At 54.5% G+C, this 21899-nt stretch overlaps 1 protein-coding gene across 3 annotated transcripts in view; it reads right to left on the bottom strand.

The window, feature by feature from the left end:
- The window catches only part of LOC136579657 (caM kinase-like vesicle-associated protein), a 134622-nt gene that overhangs the window by 13409 nt on the left and 99314 nt on the right, over positions 1 to 21899 (bottom strand). For all 3 annotated transcript variants that reach the window (XM_066579701.1, XM_066579702.1, XM_066579703.1), the window contains exons 4-8: positions 15965 to 16039; positions 12055 to 12193; positions 5087 to 5207; positions 4345 to 4420; positions 4121 to 4257 (exon numbers count right to left, since the gene is read on the bottom strand). In XM_066579701.1, coding sequence (XP_066435798.1) covers positions 4121 to 4257; positions 4345 to 4420; positions 5087 to 5207; positions 12055 to 12193; positions 15965 to 16039 — 548 coding nt within the window. The remainder of the gene's footprint in view (positions 1 to 4120; positions 4258 to 4344; positions 4421 to 5086; positions 5208 to 12054; positions 12194 to 15964; positions 16040 to 21899) is intronic.

A 21899-nucleotide genomic window follows, 5' to 3' on the forward strand; every position in this document is an offset into this window, starting at 1 on the left:
GGGGGTGAATACATATGGAGGGCGTGAATCCATATAGAGGGGGTGAATACATATAGAGGGGGTGAATACATATGGAGGGCGTGAATCCATATGGAGGGCGTGAATCCATATAGAGGGGGTGAATCCATATAGAGGGAGGGAATCCATATAGAGGAGGTGAATCCATATAGAGAGGGTAAATCCATATAGAGGGAGTGAATCCATATAGAGGGGGTGAATCCATATAGAGGGAGTGAATCCATATAGAGGGGGTGAATCCATATAGAGGGAGTGAATCCATATAGAGGGGGTGAATCCATATAGAGGGAGTGAATCCATATAGAGGGGGTGAATCCATATAGAGGGGGTAAATCCATATAGAGGGGGTGAATCCATATAGAGGGGGTAAATCCATATAGAGGGAGTGAATCCATATAGAGGGGGTGAATCCATATAGAGGGGATAAATCCATATAGAGGGGGTAAATACATATAGAGGGCGTGAATACATATAGAGGGCGTGAATCCATATAGAGGGGGTGAATCCATATAGAGGGAGGGAATCCAACTAGAGGGAGGGAATCCATATAGAGGGGGTGAATATATATAGAGGGGGTGAATCCATATAGAGGGCATGAATACACATAGAAAGGGTGAATCCATATAGAGGGGGTATATATACAGAGGGGGTGAGTATATGAATATATATAGAGGGGGTGAATATATGAATATGTACAGAGATAGAGGGTGTGAATACATATATACAGGGTGTGAATGTATGAATATATATAGAGGGAGTGAATATAGATAGAGGGGGTGAATATATGCAGAGGGGGTGAATATATGCAGAGAGGGTGAATATATATAGAGGGGGTGAATATATATATAGAGGGGGTAAATACATATAGAGGGTAAATCCATATAGAGGGGGTAAATCCATATAGAGGGGGTGAATCCATATAGAGGGGGTGAATATATGCAGGGGGTTTAATATATATAGAGGGGGTGAATATATATAGAGGGGGTGAATATATTTAGAGGGGGTGAATATATGCAGAGGGGTTTAATATATATAGAGGGGGTGAATATATTTAGAGGGGGTGAATATATGCAGAGGGGTTTAATATATATAGAGGGGGTGAATATATGCAGAGGGGGTGAATATATATAGAGGGGGTGAATATATGCAGAGGGGTTTAATATATATAGAGGGGGTGAATATATATAGAGGGGGTGAATATATTTAGAGGGGGTGAATATATGCAGAGGGGTTTAATATATATAGAGGGGGTGAATATATACAGAGGGGGGTGACTATATACAGAGGGGGTGAATATATGCAGAGGGGGTGAATATATACAGAGGGGGTGAATATATACAGAGGGGGGTGAATATATACAGAGGGGGTGAATATATACAGAGGGGGGTAAATATATACAGAGGGGGTGAATATATACAGAGGGGGTGAATATAAATAGAGGGGGTGAATCTATACAGGGGGGGTGAATCTATACAGGGGGTGAATATATGCAGAGGGGGTGAATATATATAGAGGGGGTGAATATATATAGAGGGGGTGAATATATGCAGAATGGTTTAATATATATAGAGGGGGTGAATATATACAGAGGGGGGTGAATATATACAGAGGGGGTGAATATATGTAGAGGGGGTGAATCTATACAGGGGGTGAATATATACAGAGGGGGTGAATCTATACAGGGGGGTGAATATATGCAGAGGGGGTGAATATATACAGAGGGGGTGAATATATACAGAGGGGGTGAATCTATACAGGGGGGTGAATATATACAGAGGGGGTGAATCTATACAGGGGGGTGAATATATACAGAGGGGGTGAATCTATACAGGGGGTGAATATATACAGAGGGGGTGAATATATGCAGAGGGGGTGAATCTATACAGGGGGTGAATATATACAGAGGGGGTGAATATATACAGAGGGAGTGAATATATACAGAGGGGGTGAATACATACAGAGGGGGTGAATATATACAGAGGGGGTGAATATATACAGAGGGGGTGAATATATACAGAGGGGGTGAATCTATACAGGGGGGTGAATATATACAGAGGGGGTGAATCTATACAGGGGGGTGAATATATACAGAGGGGGTGAATCTATACAGGGGGGTGAATATATACAGAGGGGGTGAATATATACAGAGGGGGTGAATATATACAGAGGGGGTGAATCTATACAGGGGGGTGAATATATACAGAGGGGGTGAATCTATACAGGGGGGTGAATATATACAGAGGGGGTGAATCTATACAGGGGGGTGAATATATACAGAGGGGGTGAATATATACAGAGGGGGTGAATATATACAGAGGGGGTGAATATATTTGTACTCTCAACTTTATTTTTTTTATTTAATTTTTTTATTAATTATTTCTCTTCTAATATGTTTAAAATTTTAAATAAAATCTAGAGATGAGCGAGAAGTTCGGACAAGCCAGTTACTGGAGCCTCGCTCTTGTCTAGTAACCGGATTCTTGTCTGGGCGTGGAATATTTTTGCAAGGCTTTCTCAGACCCTGCAAAAAAATAACAAAATCCTGATAGGGGTCTTCTATCGGCCACCAAAAGCAACAGAAGAAACTGAAACCTTATTATTAAGGCAGATAGAAGAGGTGTCAAACCACAATGAAGTAATTATCATGGGGGACTTTAATTATCCAGATATAATATGGGAGAAGGAAACCTGCAAATCTCACAGGGGTGATAAGTTCTTGAGATCAATTAAAGATAACTACATTACCCAACTTGTGCGGGAACCAACTAGAGGGAGGGCCATTCTGGACCTAGTACTAACTAACAAACCAGACAGAATCATGGGGGTGCAGGTGGAGTGGACACTGGGGAACAGTGACCACAATATAATCAACTTCCAGCTGTCATTCAATAGGAAGCCTCATCAGGGAGCGACAAACAAACTAAACTTTAGTAAAGCAAAATTTGATGAGCTGAGAACTACTATCGGTACCATTAATTGGGACAACATCCTCAAAAATATCAGTACGGAGGACAAATGGGAGGAGTTTAAAAGGATCCTAATCACCTCATGTGAGCAGTTCATTCCCTTTAAAAATAAAAGAATCTCAACTAAAAGGAAACCATTGTGGCCCGACAAGACTGTACGACAGAAAGACGTTAGGGGACTAAGGCCTCATGGAATCTGGGGGCAGAAAGGGTTAATACTAGAGATGAGCGAGCGTACTCGGATAAGCACTACTCGCTCGAGTAATTTTCTTTATCTGAGTATTGCTGTGCTGGGGTCTGAAGATTCGGGTGCCGACACGAAGCGGGGAGCTGCAGGGGAGAGCGGGGAGGAACGGAGGGGAGATCTTTCTCTCCCTCTCTCCCGCCCGCTGTCCCCTGCTCCCCGCTGCGACTCACCTGTCAGCCGCAGCGGCACCCGAATCTTCAGGGACGAGCACAGCGATACTCGGATAAAGCAAATTACTCGAGCGAGTAGTGCTTATCCGAGTACGCTCGCTCATCTCTAGTTAATACCTTTAAATAGGAGGTAGATGGTTATGGGTTTGAATTGGGGGGGGGGGGGTCTAAACTGTTTTTATTAAGTCACTCTAGGGTCAGCTATAATATGAGGAGTCTGCTTTGGAACCTGGAAGCCTGGCAACAAGGAATGATTGGGCAAGAAGATAATGGCGGTGACCTATCAGGAGAGAAGGTCTCTGTGAGGCAAAGGCCTAGCAACAAGCGGTGATTGGTGGAGGTTTTGAGCGGGAAGAAGAGAGGAGATATCATTAGGAAAAGCTGCAGAATCCTGTCACAGTTTCCTCACAGCATTCAAGGTGGCCCCGCCCACCCGTCCAATGTCTAGAGGAAAGCAGGTTTCATCACCAACACAGAAGGGGGTTCTTTACTGTAAGAGCAGTGAGACTGTGGAACTCTCTGCCTGAGGACGTGGTGATGGCAGGATCCATAGAGGAGTTTAAGAGGGACTGGATGTCTTTCTGTGATATTACAGGATATAGACAGTAGGTGACCAGCGGTTGGTGATTCGGGCCTTACAGGCAGGGAGGAACTATTAACAGGCTGTACTAGATGGACGTTGCCTTCATTCGGCCTAGCTTACTATGTTACTATGTTACCTGATGCCGAGATGACGTCCCAGTATGGAGAATCAAATTCATATTCGCCAGCCAGAATTTTACGGAAAATCTTCCTGTCGTGATTCTCGCTGTTTTCTTCCTCGTTTTCGTCATAGAAAGGGGGGTTCCCTGAAAGACTGCAGAGCGCGGAGGTGAGGCGCGACCGTCTGCGGACGCCAAGTGTGGAACAACTATTCCTTACCGTACTGCAGGCTGGTACTCACAGGATGTACATGACGACGCCAACGGCCCAACAGTCGACGGGGCGGCCGTACCGGTGCCGGGACACCACCTCCGGGGCTGCAAGAGGGAGGAGAGCCGTCACCAGGGGGTGCCGCTGATGCCGGAGCGCGGGGAGAGGGATGGCGCTCAGGGTCCGCGGTCAGTCAGGGAACGCTGTGAGGCCGTAAACACTGCAGACCGCTGCGCTTACAGCGTGCCGAGGAGATTTCAGAAATCTTCACCCGCTGTGCAAATTTTTCACAACAAATTCGTAGCGTTTGGATTGTTTGGCTTCTGAACCTGCTGCGCGTCTCCTTACGCCACCGTGGAGTTCAACGCTTGAAGTAAAGGGTTAAATCCGCAATTAAAATAACAACCTAATGTGTTCAGTTGTGGAACAGCGCCACTGATTGCGCCCGTGAGAAGGCGGCCTAAGAGGGCGGGCTGCACAGCGTTCCCCTCGACCGGCAGCGGGTGCTTTCACATCTGCGCTCGGCGCAGCCAAATGTTTTGGGGCGGAAGCGAACGGCGCCGAATGGACCCCACTGACTAGAACGGCATCCGTTTGGTTTCCGCTCAGCTGCCCTGCGTTTAGATGGAAGAACGAGCGGTGCGTGACGCACTTTTTCTTCTGGTATTTTGAGTCGGACCTCCGACAGGCGATTCCAATGTGGATGCAAAACCCCCCTAAACTGAGTTCTCCCTCCGACAAGACCCTTGCTCACCGCGTCGCCTGCCGCTTACCCAAATACTCGGGTGTTCCACATGGTTCCGTAATTTCTCCGCTCTCGAAGCATGACAGGTAGAAGTCTCGCAGGACCACCTTAGACGGACTGTTCTGGTTGTAGTACATCAAGTTCTCCAGCTGGGGGAAACAGAGACACATAAAGGGTCCGTCCGCCCCGCGGGCCCCCTTAAGATATTGAGGTCTTCAGATAATGCCGTCACACACTGCACCTGCTGAGGGGAGCTCTGAGCAAGCAGGGTCCGGCCACGTGGACCCCCATCAGCTGCCCCTCTCAGGGATCCAGACGCACTTTGGGGGAGTTTATCATCTTTCTGTGACTCGGCCGAGAAAAGTGGGGGGGCTTAAGAGGAGGGGGTGTGGTCAATAACTTTCTGACATTAATTCTAAAGCTGTAAATTTGGGCAAATTTCAGTGCAGCCCCCAGCGGGTGTAATGGCGTCATCCCGACTTTAGCACAGACTAAATTACGCCAAATTCTCTGGGAAGCGCGCCAATTAATAGATTTTTCTTCAGACTCGCAAATGTAATATCCGTCTTAATAAACGTGGCCTCTTTAATACTTTGGTAAGGTTTTTGGGTGATTTTTGCAGTCTGGAGCCTCAGTGCTAAGCTGTCGCGTACGACCCCCTCGCGGTCTGTGGCGCCACAATACACATCACGATCCACAGACTGGACAGACGTCCTACTGAGGTACATATATATATACATGGACTCTACAGGTCATCAGCCCATCACACACCTAAGGATGAGCTTCAGACAGCAAAGTGCCATGGCCCGACGAAAACTCTACACTGCACCCCACCGCTTGACCGACAATGCCATTATCCCATGTAGTGTCTCCCACCCACACCGTCATCCCATAAAAGGTCTCCCCCCCACACCGTCATCTCAAGTAGGGTATCCACACTGTCACCCCATGTTGAGTTGCCCACCTATGCCGTCATCCCATAAAGGTTTTCATGTACACATCATCACCCCATGTAGGGTATCCCGCCCACGCTTTCACCCCCATATAGGGCCTCGCATCCACAACACCATCACATGTAGGGTCTCCCAGTCATGCCGTCATTCGATGCAGGGTCACCCAACCAAGCGGTCACCCCATAAAGAGTCTCCCACCCAAGCTGTCATCCCATGAAAGGTCTTAAACCAACGCCGTCACCCCATGTAGGGTCTCCCACCCACGCCTTCACCCCATAAAGGGTCTCCCACCCACGCCGTCACTCCATGTAGGGTCTCCCACCCACGCCGTCACCCCATGTAGGGTCTCGCACCCACGCCGCCACCCCATGTACGGTCTCACACCAACGCAGTTACCCCATGTAGGGTCTCCCACCCCCGCCGTTACCCCATGTAGAGTCTCCCACCCACGCCATCATCCCATGTAGGGTCTCTCAGCCACGCCGTCACTCCCATGTAGGGTCTCCCACCCACGCCGTCACCCCATGTAGGGTCTCCCACCCACGCCTTCACCCCATAAAGGGTCTCCCACCCACGCCGTCACTCCATGTAGGGTCTCCCACCCACGCCGTCACCCCATGTAGGGTCTCGCACCCACGCCGCCACCCCATGTACGGTCTCACACCAACGCAGTTACCCCATGTAGGGTCTCCCACCCCCGCCGTTACCCCATGTAGAGTCTCCCACCCACGCCATCATCCCATGTAGGGTCTCTCAGCCACGCCGTCACTCCCATGTAGGGCCTCCCACCCACGCCGTCACCCCATGGAGGGTCTTCCACTTACACCATCACCCCATGTAGGGTTTCCTACCCACGTCGTCATCTCATGTAGGGTCACCCACCCACGCCGTCACCCCATGTAGGGTCTCCCACCCACGCCGCCACCCCATGTAGGGTCTCCCACCCACGCCGCCACCCCATGTAGGGTCTCCCACCCACGCCGCCACCCCATGTAGGGTCTCCCACCCACGCAGTCACCCCATGGAGGGTCTTCTTCCCACGCCCTGACCCCAAGGAGGGTCTCCTACGCACATCGTTACCCCATGTAGGGTCTTCTACCCACACCATCATCCCATGTAGGGTCTCCAACCCACGCTGTCACCCCATGGAGGGTCTTCCCATTACGCCATCACCCCATATAGGGTCTCCCACCCAAGCTGTCATCCCATGAAAGGTCTTAAACCAACGCCGTCACTCCATGTAGGGTCTCCCACCCACGCCGTCACCCCATGTAGGGTCTCGCACCCACGCCGCCACCCCATGTACGGTCTCACACCAACGCAGTTACCCCATGTAGGGTCTCCCACCCCCGCCGTTACCCCATGTAGAGTCTCCCACCCACGCCATCATCCCATGTAGGGTCTCTCAGCCACGCCGTCACTCCCATGTAGGGTCTCCCACCCACGCCGTCACCCCATGTAGGGTCTCCCACCCACGCCTTCACCCCATAAAGGGTCTCCCACCCACGCCGTCACTCCATGTAGGGTCTCCCACCCACGCCGTCACCCCATGTAGGGTCTCGCACCCACGCCGCCACCCCATGTACGGTCTCACACCAACGCAGTTACCCCATGTAGGGTCTCCCACCCCCGCCGTTACCCCATGTAGAGTCTCCCACCCACGCCATCATCCCATGTAGGGTCTCTCAGCCACGCCGTCACTCCCATGTAGGGTCTCCCACCCACGCTGTCAACCCCATGTAGGGCCTCCCACCCACGCCGTCACCCCATGGAGGGTCTTCCACTTACACCATCACCCCATGTAGGGTTTCCTACCCACGTCGTCATCTCATGTAGGGTCACCCACCCACGCCGTCACCCCATGTAGGGTCTCCCACCCACGCCGCCACCCCATGTAGGGTCTCCCACCCACGCCGCCACCCCATGTAGGGTCTCCCACCCACGCCGCCACCCCATGTAGGGTCTCCCACCCACGCAGTCACCCCATGGAGGGTCTTCTTCCCACGCCCTGACCCCAAGGAGGGTCTCCTACGCACATCGTTACCCCATGTAGGGTCTTCTACCCACACCATCATCCCATGTAGGGTCTCCAACCCACGCTGTCACCCCATGGAGGGTCTTCCCATTACGCCATCACCCCATATAGGGTCTCCCACCCACGCCGTCATCCCATGTAGGGTCTCCCACCCACGCCATCACACCATGGAGGGTCTCCCACCCACACCGTCACCCCATGTAGGGTCTCCCACCCACGCTGTCACCCCATGTAGGGTCTCCGACCCACGTCGTCACCCCATGAAGGGTCTCCCACCCACGCCGTCACCCCATGTAGGGTCTCCCACCAACGCAGTTACCCCATGTAGAGTCTCCCACCCACGCGATCATCCCATGTAGGGTCTCTCAGCTACGCCGTCACTCCCATGTAGGTTTTCCCACCCACGCTGTCACCCCCATGTAGGGTCTCCCACCCACGCCGTCACCCCATGAAGGGTCTCCCACCCACGCCGTCACCTCATGGAGGGTCTCCCACCCACGCCGTCACCTCATGGAGGGTCTTCCACCCAAGCCGTCACCCCATGTAGGGTCTCCCACCCACGCCATCACCCCATGTAGGGTCTCCCACCCACGCCGTCACCCCATGTAGGGTCTCCCACCCATGCCGTCACCCCATGTAGGGTCTCCCACGCACGTCGTCACCCCATGGAGGGTCTCCCACCCACGCCGTCAACACATGTAGGTCTCTCACCCATGCCGTTACCCCATGTAGGGTCTCTCAGCAATGCCGTCTTTCCCATGTAGGGTCTCCCACCCACGCCGTAAACCCCATGTAGGGTCTCCCACCCACGCCGTCACTCCATGGAGTGTCATCCACCCACGCCGTTACGTCATGAAGTGTGCCCCACCCATGCAATCATCCTATGTAGTGTCTCCCACCCATGCAGTCACTCTCATGTAGGGCTTCCCACTCACGCTGTCAACCCCACGTAGGGTCTCCAACCCACGCCGTAACCCCATGGCGGGTCTTCCACTTAGGCCGTCACCCCATGTAGGCTCTTCCACCAATGCCGTCACCCCATGTAGTGTCTCCCAGCCACGCCGTCACCCCATGTAGGGTCTCCCACCGACGCCGTCACCCTATGGAGGGTCTCTCACCCACGTCATCACCCCATGGAGGGTCTCCCACCCACGCCGTCAACCCATGTAGGGTCTCCCACACTCGCCATTACCCCATGTAGGGTCTCTCAGCCACGCCGTCACTCCCATGTAGGGCCTCCCACCCACACCGTAAACCCCATGTAGGGTCTCCCACCCACGCCGTCACTTCATGGAGTGTCATCCACCCACGCCGTTACGTCATGAAGGGTCCCCCACCCACGCAATCATCCTATGTAGTGTCTCCCACCCATGCTATCGCCCCATGTAGGGTCTTCCACCAACCCCGCCACCCAATGTAGGGTCTCCCACCCACGCTGGCACCCCATGGAGAGTCTCCCACCCATGCAGTAACCCAATGGAGGGTCTTCCACTTACGCCGTCACCCCATGTAGGGTCTCCCACCCACGCCGTCATCCCATGTAGGGTCTCCCACCCAAGCCATCACCCCATGTAGGGTCTCCCACCCATGCCATCACCCCATGTAGGGTCTCCCACCCACGCCGTCACCCCATGGAGGGTCTCCCACCTACGTCGTCAGGCCATGGAGGGTCTCCACCCATGCCATCACCCTATGGAGGGTCTCCCACTAATGCCATCACCCTATGGAGGGTTTCCCACCCACATTCGCCTCCCATGTAGGGTCTCTCAGCCACGCCGTCACCCCATATAGGGTCCTCCACCCACGCCGTCACTCCATGTAGGGTCCCACCCACGCTGTTACCCCATGTAGGGTCTCCCACCGACGCCATCACCCCATGTAGGGTCTCCCACCGACGCCGTCACCCCATGGAGGGTCTCCCACCCACGTCATCACCCCATGGAGCGTCTCCCATCCACGCCGTCAACCCATGTAGGGTCTCCCACCCTCGCCATTACCCCATGTGGGGACTCTCAGCCACGCCGTCACTCCCATGTAGGGCCTCCCACCCACGCCGTCACTTCATGGAGTGTCATCCACCCACGCCGTTACGTCATGAAGGGTCCCCCACCCACGCAATCATCCTATGTAGTGTCTCCCACCCATGCCGTCACTCCCATGTAGGGCTTCCCACCCACGCCGTCAACCCCATGTAGGGTCTCCTACCCATGCTATCACCCCATGTAGGGTCTTCCACCAACCCCGTCACCCCATGTAGGGTCTCCCACCCACGCTGGCACCCCATGGAGAGTCTACCACCCACGCAGTCACCACATGGAGAGTTTCCCACCCATGCTGACACCCCATGGAGGGTCCCACACCCACGCCATCACCCCATGCAGGGTCTCCCACCCACGCCGTCATCCTATGGGGGGTCTCGCACCTACGCTGTCACCCCATAGAGGGTCTCCCACCCGCGCCGTCACCCCATGGAGGTTCTTCCACCCACACCGTCACCCCATGGAGGTTCACCCACACACGCCGTCACACCATGGAGGGTCTCCCACCCACACCATCACCCCATGGAGGGCCTCTCACCCACGCTGTCACCCCATGGAGGGTCTCCCACCAATGCCATCACCCAGTGGAGGGTCTCCCACCCACGTCGTCACCCCACGTAGGGTTTCCCACCCACTTTTTCCCTCCACGTAGGGTCTCCCACCCAGGCCGTCACCCCATGTAGGGTCTCCCACGGCGTAAGCCCATGAGGGGGCTCTCAGCCAGGCCGTCTCTCCCATGTAGGGCCTCCCACCCATGCCATCAACCCCATGTAGGGTCTCCAACCCACGCCAACATCCCATGTACGGTCTCTCAGCCATGCCGTCACTCTCATGTAGGGCCTCCCACCCACGCGGTCAACGCCATGTAGGGTCTCCCACAGACGCCGTCCTCCCATGTAGGGTCTCTCAGCCACGCCGTCCCCCATGGAGAGTCTCCCACCCACGCCGGCACACCATGGAGGGTCTCCCACCCACGCTGTCACCCCATGGAGCGTCTCCCACCCACGCCGTAACTCCATGTAGGGTCTCCCACCCCTGCCTTCACCCCATGTAGGGTCCCCCACCCACGCCTTCACCCCATGTAGGGTCTCCCACCCACGCCTTCACCCCATGTAGGGTCTCCCACCCACGCCGTCATCCTATGTAGGGTCTCTCATCTACGCCGTCACGCCATGGAGGGTCTCCTTCCCGCGCTGTCACAACATGGAGGGTCTCTTACCCACGCTGTCACCACCATGTAGGGTCTCCCACCCACACCATCACCCCATGGAGGGTCTTCCAGCCATTGCTGTCACCCCATTGAGGGTCTCCCACCCACGCCGTCATCCCATGTAGGGTCTCAAAGCCACACCCTCACCCCATGGAGGGTCTCCTACCAATTCCATCATCCTATGGAGGGTCTCCCACCCATGCTGTCACCCCATGTAGGGTCTCCCACCCACACCATCACCCCATGGAGGGTCTTCCAGCCACGCTCTCACCCCATTGAGGGTCTCCCACCCACGCCGTCATCCCATGTAGGGTCTCCAAGCCACACCCTCACCCCATGGAGGGTCTCCCACCCATGCCGTTACCTCTATGTAGGGTCTCCCACCCACAATGTAACCCCATGGAGGGTCTCCCACCAATGGCATCACCCCATGGAGGGTCTCCCACCCACGCGGTCACGCCATGTAGAGTCTCGAAGCTACGCTGTCATCCCATGTAGAGTCTCCCAGCCACGCCGTCACCCCATGTAGGGTCTCCCAGCCATGCTGTCACCCTATGGAGGGTCTCCCTCCCATGCAGACCCCTCTCTGCTGCAGCTCTGGACTCCTGGCTGATTTACTGAGACTTATCCATCTCTCATGAAGAGATTAATGAAAGCTGGAAAAAAACGCTGTGTGTAACGACTGAGTCCGAACACCCTGCAGAATATCGCTGGCAGAACACCCCCCCCCCCCCCCCCCGGCGTCAGCTGGCGGGATACCTTGAGGTTTCGGTGGATGATGTGCAGGTTGTGTAGATAGGCGACGGCCTCCAGTACTTGGCGCATCACATTGCTGGCGTCCTTCTCGGAGTAATAGCCCTGCTCCAGGATCCAGTCAAACACGTCTCCTCCGGTGGCCCTACAAGACAGGATCACCGTAAGATCTGTCCAATCACTGCAGACGTCTGGAGGGGAATTCTTTCTGCCACAGAGGAGCGAAATACAGGTTCTCCGGCCACCACAATAAATATGGCCCATCCCCTCTGGTCACCAAAATATATATGGCCCGCCCCCTCCGGTCACCACGATGTATACGGCCCGCCCCCTCCAGTTACCATGGTGTATACGGCCCGCCCCCTCTGGTCACCGCAATATATACAGCTCATCCTCTCCTGTCACCACAATGTATACGGCCCGCCCCTTCCCATCACCACGATGTATATAGCCCGTTCCTCTAGTCACCACGATGTATACGGCCCGCCCCCTCCAGTTACCATGATGTATACGGCCCACCCCCTCTGGTCACCGCAATATATACAGCTCATCCTCTCCTGTCACCACAATGTATACGGCCAATTCCCTCTGGTCACCACGATGTATACAGCCCGCCCCTTCCCATCACCACGATGTATATAGCCCGTTCCTCTAGTCACCACGTTGTATACCGCCCGCCCCCTCCGGTCACCATAATATATACGTCCAGTCGCCTCCGATCACGATGTATACGGCCTGGCCCCTCTGATGTATACGGCCACTCCCCTCCGGTCACTACAATGTATGCGGTCCACCGCCTCCTGTTACCACAATGTATACGGCCCGACCCCTCTAGTCACCACAATACATACAGACCGCCCCCTCCCGTCACTAAGATGTATAGGGCCCGCCCCCTCCAGTGACCAATATGTATACAGACTGCCTCCTCCCGTCACTACGATGCATAGGGCCAGCCGGTGACCATGATGTATACAGACCGCAACCTCCGGTCACTACGATGTATACGGTCCGCTCCCCTTTGGTCACTATGATGTATACGGCCCGTCTCTTCCGGTTACCATGATGTATACGGCCCGCCCCCTCCGGTTACCATGATGTATACGGCCCGCCCCCTCTGGTCACCACAATATATACAGCTCATCCTCTCCTGTCACCACAATGTATACGGCCAATTCCCTCTGGTCACCACGATGTACATGGCCCGCCCCTTCCCATCACCACGATATATATAGCCCGTTCCTCTAGTCTCTACGTTGTATACGGCCCATCCCCTCCGGTCACCATAATGTATACGGCAAGTCCCCTCCGATCACTACGATGTATGCGGTCCGCTGCCTCCTGTTACCATAATGTATACGGCCCGACCCCTCTGGTCACCACAATATATACAGACCGCCCCCTCCGGTCACTACGATGTATAGGGCCTGCCCCCTCCGGTGACCATGATGTATACAGACCGCCCCCTCCGGTTACTACGATGTATATGGCCTAACCACCTCCGGTCACTACGATGTATACGGCTCGCCCCCTCCGGTCACAACGATGAATACGGCCGCCCCCTCCGGTCACTACGATGTATACGGCCCGCCCCCTCCGGTCACTACGAAGAATATGGCCCGCCCCCTCCGGTCACTATGATGTATACTGCCTGCCCCCTCTGGTCACCATGATATACACGGCCCGCCCCCTCCGGTCACTACAATGCATATGGCCCACCCCCTCCGGTCACTACGATGCATACGGCCCGCCCCCTCCAGTCACTACGATGTATATGGCCCGCCCCCTCCGGTCACTACGATGTATATGGCCCCCTCCGGTCACTATGATGTATACGGCCCGCCCCCTCCGGTCACTACGATGTATACGGACCATCCCCTTCGGTCACTACGATGTATACGGACCATCCCCTTTGGTCACTACGATGTAAATGGCCCGCCCCCTCCGGTCACTACGATTTATACGGCCCGCCCCCTCCGGTCACTACGATGTATACGCCCCCCATCCTCTGGTCACTATGATGTATACGGCCCGCCCCCTTCGGTCACTACGATGTATACGGCCCGTCTCCTCCGGTTACCATGATGTATACATCCCGCCCCCTCTGGTCACCACAATATATACAGCTCATCCTCTCCTGTCACCACAATGTATACGGCCAATTCCCTCTGGTCACCACGATGTATATGGCCCGCCCCTTCCCATCACCACGATATATATAGCCCGTTTCTCTAGTCTCCACGTTGTATACGGCCCGTCCCCTCCGGTCACCATAATGTATACGGCCAGTCCCCTCCGATCACTGATGTACATGCCCGCCCCCTCTGATGTATACGGCCAGTCCCCTCCGGTCACTACGATGTATGCGGTCCGCTGCCTCCTGTTACCACAAAGTATACGGCCCGACCCCTCTGGTCACCACAATATATACAGACCGCCCCCTCCGGTCACTACGATGTATAGGGCCTGCCTCCTCCGGTGACCACGATGTATACAGACCGCCCCCTCCGGTTACTACGATGTATATGGCCTACCCATCTCCGGTCACTACGATGTATACGGCCCGCCCCCTCCGGTCACTACGATGTATACGGCCGGCCTCTCCGCTCACTACGATGTATACGGCCCGCCCCCTCCGGTTACTACGATGTATATGGCCCGCCCCTTCCGGTCACTATGATGTATATGGCCCGCCCCCTCCGGTCACTATGATGTATATGGCCTGCCCCCTCTGGTCACCATGATATACACGGCCCGCCCCCTCCGGTCACTACGATGTATACGGCCCACCCCCTCCGGTCACTATGATGTAAATGGCCCGCCCCCTCCGGTCACTACGATGTATACGCCCCCCATCCTCTGGTCACTACGATGTATATGGCCCGCCCCCTCTGGTCACTACGATGTATACGGCCCACCCCCTCCGGTCTCTACGATGTATACGGCCCGCCCCCCTCTAGTCACTACGATGCATACGACCCGCCCCCCTCCGGGCACTACGATGTATACGCCCCCCATCCTCTGGTCACGATGTATATGGCCCGCCCCCTCTGGTCACTACGATGTATACGGCCCACCCCCTCCGGTCACTACGATGTATACGGCCCGCCCCCCTCTAGTCACTACGATGTATACGGCCCGCCCCCTCCGGTCACTACGATGTATACGGCCTGCCCCCTCCGGTCACTACGATGTATACGGCCCGCCCCCTCCGGTCACTATGATGTATATGGCCCGCCCCCTCCGGTCACTACGATGTATATGGCCCCCTCCGGTCACTATAATGTATACGGCCCGCTCCCTCCGGTCACTATGATGTATACGGCCCGCCCCCTCCGGTCACTATGATGTATACGGCCCACCCCCTCCAGTCACTATGATGTATACGGCCCGCCCCCTCCGGTCACCATGATGTATACGGCCCGCCCCCTCCGGTCACTATGATGTATACGGCCCGCCCCCTCTGGTCACTACGATGTATACGGCCCGCCCCCCTCCGGTCACTACGATGTATACGGCCCGCCCCCTCCGGTCACTATGATGTATACGGCCCGCCCCCCTCCGGTCACTACGATGTATATGGCCCCCTCCGGTCACTATGATGTATACGGCCTGCCCCCTCCGGTCACTACGATGTATACGGCCCGCCCCCTCCGGTCACTACGATGTATATGGCCCCCTCCGGTCACTACGATGTATACGGCCTGCCCCCTCTGGTCACTACGATGTATACGGCCCGCCCCCTCCGGTCACTATGATGTATACGGCCCGCCCCCTCCGGTCACTACGATGTATATGGCCCCCTCCGGTCACTATGATGTATACGGCCCGCCCCCTCCGGTCACTATGATGTATACGGCCCGCCCCCTCCGGTCACTATGATGTATATGGCCCGCCCACATTAAGATACTTAACTTACAATTCTTGAATAATATAAAATTCTTTCTTGGTCTCAAATGTGTCGATGAGCTGCAGGATGTTGGGATGATTCACCCTGGAGGAGAGGAGCAGCAGGTCAGACATGGTGGACAGATGGCGCTGCTTCTCACGGCTGCTGCGCCTGAATGCTGGAGGAAGTTGCACCTTTAGGGCTTTTACCCGTAAGCTTTTTTTTGTGCTGTGAATTCGCTGCGTGTTTTTATGTCAATGGGACTTTCTAACGTTAAATTCACAGCGCAAAAAAAACGCAAAAACGCAAGTTTAACATTAGAAAGTCCCATTGACATAAAAACACGCAGCGAATTCACAGCGCAAAAAAAACGCCAGTGGGTAAAATCCCGTATTCTAATTCCTTTAGACTAATTTACTTTTGATTTGCACTAAAGAGTGGAAGCCCCGCCTCTCGCGCAGTATTCAGGAGTCCGGACAGGGGGCGGGGCTGGAGTGGAGGGCGGAGCGTTCTGAGACAGTTATGATGAGAGACTCCACGACTCGCGACACATTCAGAGATGCGACAAATTTAGCAACATTGTCCGACATTTTGTTGCATCTTAAAACTGAAGACGAGAAGAAAAACTGCTGGAAAAGAGGCGGCGTCCTCCTTAGGCTCCGCCCTGGGAATATCATCGGCACCGACACGTAAGGGGTGAATGCCGCAGTATAAATAAATGCGCCGCAGAGTTGGGAGTTCTGTAACTCCGCCCCGTGACGTTACGGCAGGGGTGCGTTCACACGGCGCAGATCTGCAGCAGATTTCAGCTTCAAAAGGGTTAAACCTGCTGCAGATCGGCACCAAGGTCTGCGACAAATCGCGATGTGCGAACGCGCTTAAACAGACGGGCGTGATAATCACAGCCGCACAACGGGACGAAACAAAACCACTGACTTCAATAGTTTTGTTTCCACTATCGGGATTCTCGCTCGTTAATACTGCGTGCGCGAAAGAGAGCGGGCGGGCGGGACGCAGATTCACGCTTTTTTCCCTTTCAAACGTGCGTGCAATAAGCCCAGAGGATGAAAGGTGAGCAGAGCTACCTGTTCATGCGCAGCCGTGCTCCGTGGTGGTGCACGCGCCGCTCTGAGGCTGGCTTCTGTTGCGGAGCGACCTGCCTTTTCGTGTTCCTCAGAACGCGTCGGCCATTGCTTGCAGTAAAACACATCGCGCAGCGTGGGAGGGGCCTGTGAGTGCGCTGGGAGCGTTCCCATTGGAAACAATAGGAAACACTTGCTGATCCGCCGACTCGCCTGAAAGTCGCGCCCGAGGATCGGAACTTCACAGAAGTGATGGGCTGGTGGGGTCAACAGTGCCCCCCAATGCCCCACCGGGCACACAACTAACATCTGGTACCAACAGCTGCCCAGATTTGCCGCCGCGCCGGCTGGATCCGCGGACGTCCGGAGGGATGTTTACATTGCAGGTGTGACGCAGAAGTGACCCATCGGTATGAAGGGGAATCTACGGCGAGTCCTCCATGTGCAGCGCTGAGGTTAATCGCCGCGAGGGGCGGCGGCGCTCCGTATGCAAATCTGATGCAGAAATTCGCATGTTTAAGCGCAAATCTCTGCTGCGGTTTTCCATTGAACTCAGCGTTGGATTCTTTGTCTTTGAGAATATTTCGTGGGCTCCTCGCGGCTCCGGCGCTCATGACAGCGCTGCAGCATGGTATTAATATGGCCCACAGATTCCTCGCACACCCCAACATCTGCGGGTAGCGAGGCCCCCGTGGGCGCCGTTATGGCTGCCGCAGCCAGAGCTGGTGATTAGTCTGTGAAGGGGAAACAGTTTAACCCCCGCAGCCAAGTAATGAAGGGTCCTGTATAAATATGCTGCCATATTGAGGGCGGAGCTATGAATAGTCTGGCATTATGGCGGTAATATATTTAGTGCAGAGTAGTCAGGAGAGCGCGGCAGGACATGAAGTCCCCCGTGTGACAGTCGCTCATTAATAGTGCGTAACCCTGCTGAGAATATCCTCCGTGCCGCCGCCGCCGCGTTCATACAGGCCGCTCGCCTCTTCTGGGTTTGTAAAACTGCTGCTGTCAGCAAACAAGCCGCCATCCTGTCCAGAAACTGGGGCAAAACAGCTGATGAATATGCATGATAGCACCCCCGCGGCGGCGTGTCACAGTGAGGGATGGAGGCCGCTCTAGCAGGGGGGACACGAAGTAATGCGGGGGCAGGATATCGCCACAAGAGGCCCTGAGAGGCACAGTTTAGGCTCCGTTCGCACGAGCGTTAGCAGCCCCGTCCGCAGCATCCACCACAGATCTGGCGTGGGATGCCGGACAACCCAGTCCCACCTGTAGGGAACACCAATATAGTCAATGCTCTAGATCCCGCTCTACCACAGCTCCTCCCACTACGTCAGTAAACCAGCTGTCCCCCTTTGTAGGTCCCCCATAGAAGCGAGCGGACCCGGACTGGCTGAAAAAAAAGAGGAAGGTGTCCTCGCTTTACTGATCCTGGAGCTTCCCTTTAATAACAGGGAAAACCACCTGGCATCACTGCCGCTGAAGGAATCCCCCAATGCCGCTGAAGGAATCCCCCAATGCCGCTGAAGGAATCCCCCGCTGCTGCTGAAGGAATCCCCCGATGCCGCTAATGGAATCCCCCGCTGCTGCTGAAGGAATCCCCCGCTGCTGCTGAAGGAATCCCCCGATGCCGCTAAGGGAATCCCCCGCTGCCGCAGCTGCAGAAATCCCCTGTACAATTCACTCCAGAACATCAGCAGACGATAGCTCAGAAGTAGGGAGGATACACAGGATGAGACCGGTCTTACAGTCCACATAATCTGTGTCACCGGTCCTGGACTGGGAGCACTCCAGAGGAGGAAGGGGGCAGGGGTCACTCCGCAGACTCTCTGGCAGACAATTATTAACAGTAAAAGCCCATTTAGACACAATGATTATCTCTGTTGAGCGACTTTCAAGCGATAATCGTGTGTATTTACAGCACAAGGTGATCGCTCAAACGTTGATCCCCTTGCTCTCCGAGCGGAGGATGCAGAAGACAACTTTTGAGCGAATTTTGAGCGATAACTGTTGTGTCTAAATGGACGCCCTGGTGTCACAATAAAGTACCTCTGTGCGGTGATCCTAACTACGGACAGCCGCACAGGAAAAGTCTGCAGTCTGAATGGGTACCGGTTTAGGAAGTTAGGTAGGGCTCTCTCTCTCTCTGTTGCGGTGACTCACTCCACTCACATCCATACTCCAAATGCTACGGGATGTCGCTCCTCTTCCTCCATCTTCACCTACATGGAAGCTGAAGGTGCTTCTATGTGGCTCTGTGTCAGCACTCTCTCAGGTAGACAAGACCTCTTCCAGCCCTCAAACACTCACATTTATACCCTCAGTCACACCACATGACAAGACAGACTGATACATCTACAGGCAGGCAATGATTTTATTACTGTTAACCTCTCAAGTGCCGCAGCTGTGCAACACACACACTGGATATGAGAGGACAGGCTTTGCACAGTGCATGTACATAGTACAAACATGTATGACCTTTATGGAGGGACCAGGATGGTGTTCTGGGCCACTACAGTTTCCCCCCTTCTTAAGAATGAAGCCTCCCCCAGCGCCCCTAAAGCACAGTGTAAACATCGGTCGGGCCATCTTGAGTGTATTACTTCCATCCCCTTTAAGAACACACTGCTCAGTCACGGAGTGTGCAAGGCGAAACCTGTAAACACAACTCCTCCCATGGTCACCTATATATATAAGGATGCACCCCCTCCCCCAGTGTACTCCGACTAAAGGAAGCGTCATTTCTATGTGTGGCTTCCATTTATGACAGCGTGTAAAGAAAAATCTACCAGGCTGGACAGAATCCAAGAGCGCTAGTATAGCTATGGAGCGCCATACATAACACTTGGCTCCAAAGACTAGTGATGTGAGATCAGTGGAATGACCATCCCTGTCTCTTACAGAGATGGAAATACACTGTTACCAAACACAAAAATATGAAAAGGCGACTGGCAGCAAAAAGAGCAAATTATTATCGGAGCCGTCAGTAGCTTAAGGCAATACTGCTGTCCGTGATATGAATGAGGTGAATCAAATGCCCCGCCCCCTGAGACAGGCTGAACGGGCTGCTGAACACTGAAGACCGGATTAAGGGGTACACAGGAGACCTCCAGTCATACACAGATAACTATCATACCATGCACACAGTCTCAAGCATACGGTGATTGTACTGAATTAGCATAAATTAGCATGAAATAGACAATATTAAAGCAAACATTAATTATGCATGAATATATAATGACTTTAATGCCTGCAGAGAGCACGAGCAGGTAAACGTTTTAGACTTTCAGCGCGTCTTTACTTTACCTCCTCAGCACACACTTGAACATATTTACACGTTACGCACTTTTCAGTCTCTAGTATAAGAGTATTAAGCAGAACTGTCTCTGAGGGCGAGGGTCTCAGGGAAAGCCGAAGTCATTCTGTGGTATCAGCATTCCTCCTATCTCTGCCCAGCGCTGCCCCCTGCTTTCCACATCAGCTGCAGCTGCTGCAGCACCGTCTCCTACTAGACTCTTTATCATCCTCCATCCTTGCGGAGCTGGTAGATGCAGGGTCCATGCTGAGCGCAGGGGACACAGCGGGTCTGTGGGAGCACGTGGGCTGGGGTCGTCTTTCTCCCATAAAATGAAAGCTGAAGTTGGCGTCCCCGTACATAAGTATCAATGGGCATAACAGTTCTGGGACCTACTCCCGGACGACTCCATTACCCCGGTGAATCCGGATCCATAGCGGGTGTGATGCCTGGCAGTTACTCCATTCCTCTTGAAGAGGTGCTGCGTTGGAGGAGGCCTTGCAGAGCCTTCCATGCCCTCAGGCGCTGGGTAGGTGGGCAGCCTAGTGATCTGCGGGTCCTCCTCCCAGTACATTGGCAGCCTCCGAGGAGCCGGATCCACAGCAGCCGCAAGAACTCGGTGCAGCCTACTCGTTCTCTCAGCAGGATTCATCTTAACAATTGCCTGGCCAATAATGCTCTGTGCCCAGGGGTCTGCAGCCGCAGTTAGCTCCTCCCACTTTAGGCACCAGCAAGTCCATTGAGTAGGGGTAGTCCCACCCCCCTACTTTGCACCAAACTAGGGCGTTGTCTTCTTGGTGCCAAGTAACTGGAGCATAAACATATAATGAGCGCCATCCTGGGTGGCGCACTGACATTCAATTGGCAGTCCATTAACTTGTATTGGTGCAGCAGATCAGATACTATGCCAAGTGATGCCAGGAAAAGCATTTGGCTGCAACATCCCAGAGGGGCGACCCTGGGCACCTGACTAATGTGAAGAGCTGGGAGGGATAAGTGCTGGCTTGTCATAGCGGCACTTACCTGGCTCTGATCCCGGAGGGATGACATGTAGCCAAGGCCAGAGCAGGATCGCAGGCCAGCTTCCACCCCCCTATGAAAGGGAATGCCAATAAACGGGATGGGGGGAGTAGTAGTACTGATCACTCGTGACGCCACTGTTCCCACACACCACAATGCTACGCGGCGAAGAAATGAACAGAGTCTTGTGTACAGTACCTCGGGTCCCCAGGAATGGCTAGGGCCCGGTATAACTTTTACTTGCATGACAAACTTCTTACAACATTTAATGCAGGTACAATGTACTGTAACACGTTAGCAGGCTAGAGCTCAGAGGCAGGGAGGATACACAGGATGAGACTGGTCCTACAGTCCACGTAATCTGTACGGCCCCTCTCCTGGACTGGGAGCACTCCAGAGGAGGAAGGGGGACAGGGGTCACTCCGCAGACTCTCTGACAGACAATAAACAAAGAAGGCTTAGCCAATAAACACCCTGCACGGCAGACGCGCTGGTGTCACAATAAAGTACCTCTGTGCGGGGATCCTAACTATGGACGGCCGCACAGGAAAAGCCTGCAGTGTGAACG

This window comes from Eleutherodactylus coqui, chromosome 10 (assembly GCF_035609145.1).
Source record: "Eleutherodactylus coqui strain aEleCoq1 chromosome 10, aEleCoq1.hap1, whole genome shotgun sequence".
NCBI classification, from domain to species: Eukaryota; Metazoa; Chordata; class Amphibia; order Anura; family Eleutherodactylidae; genus Eleutherodactylus; species Eleutherodactylus coqui.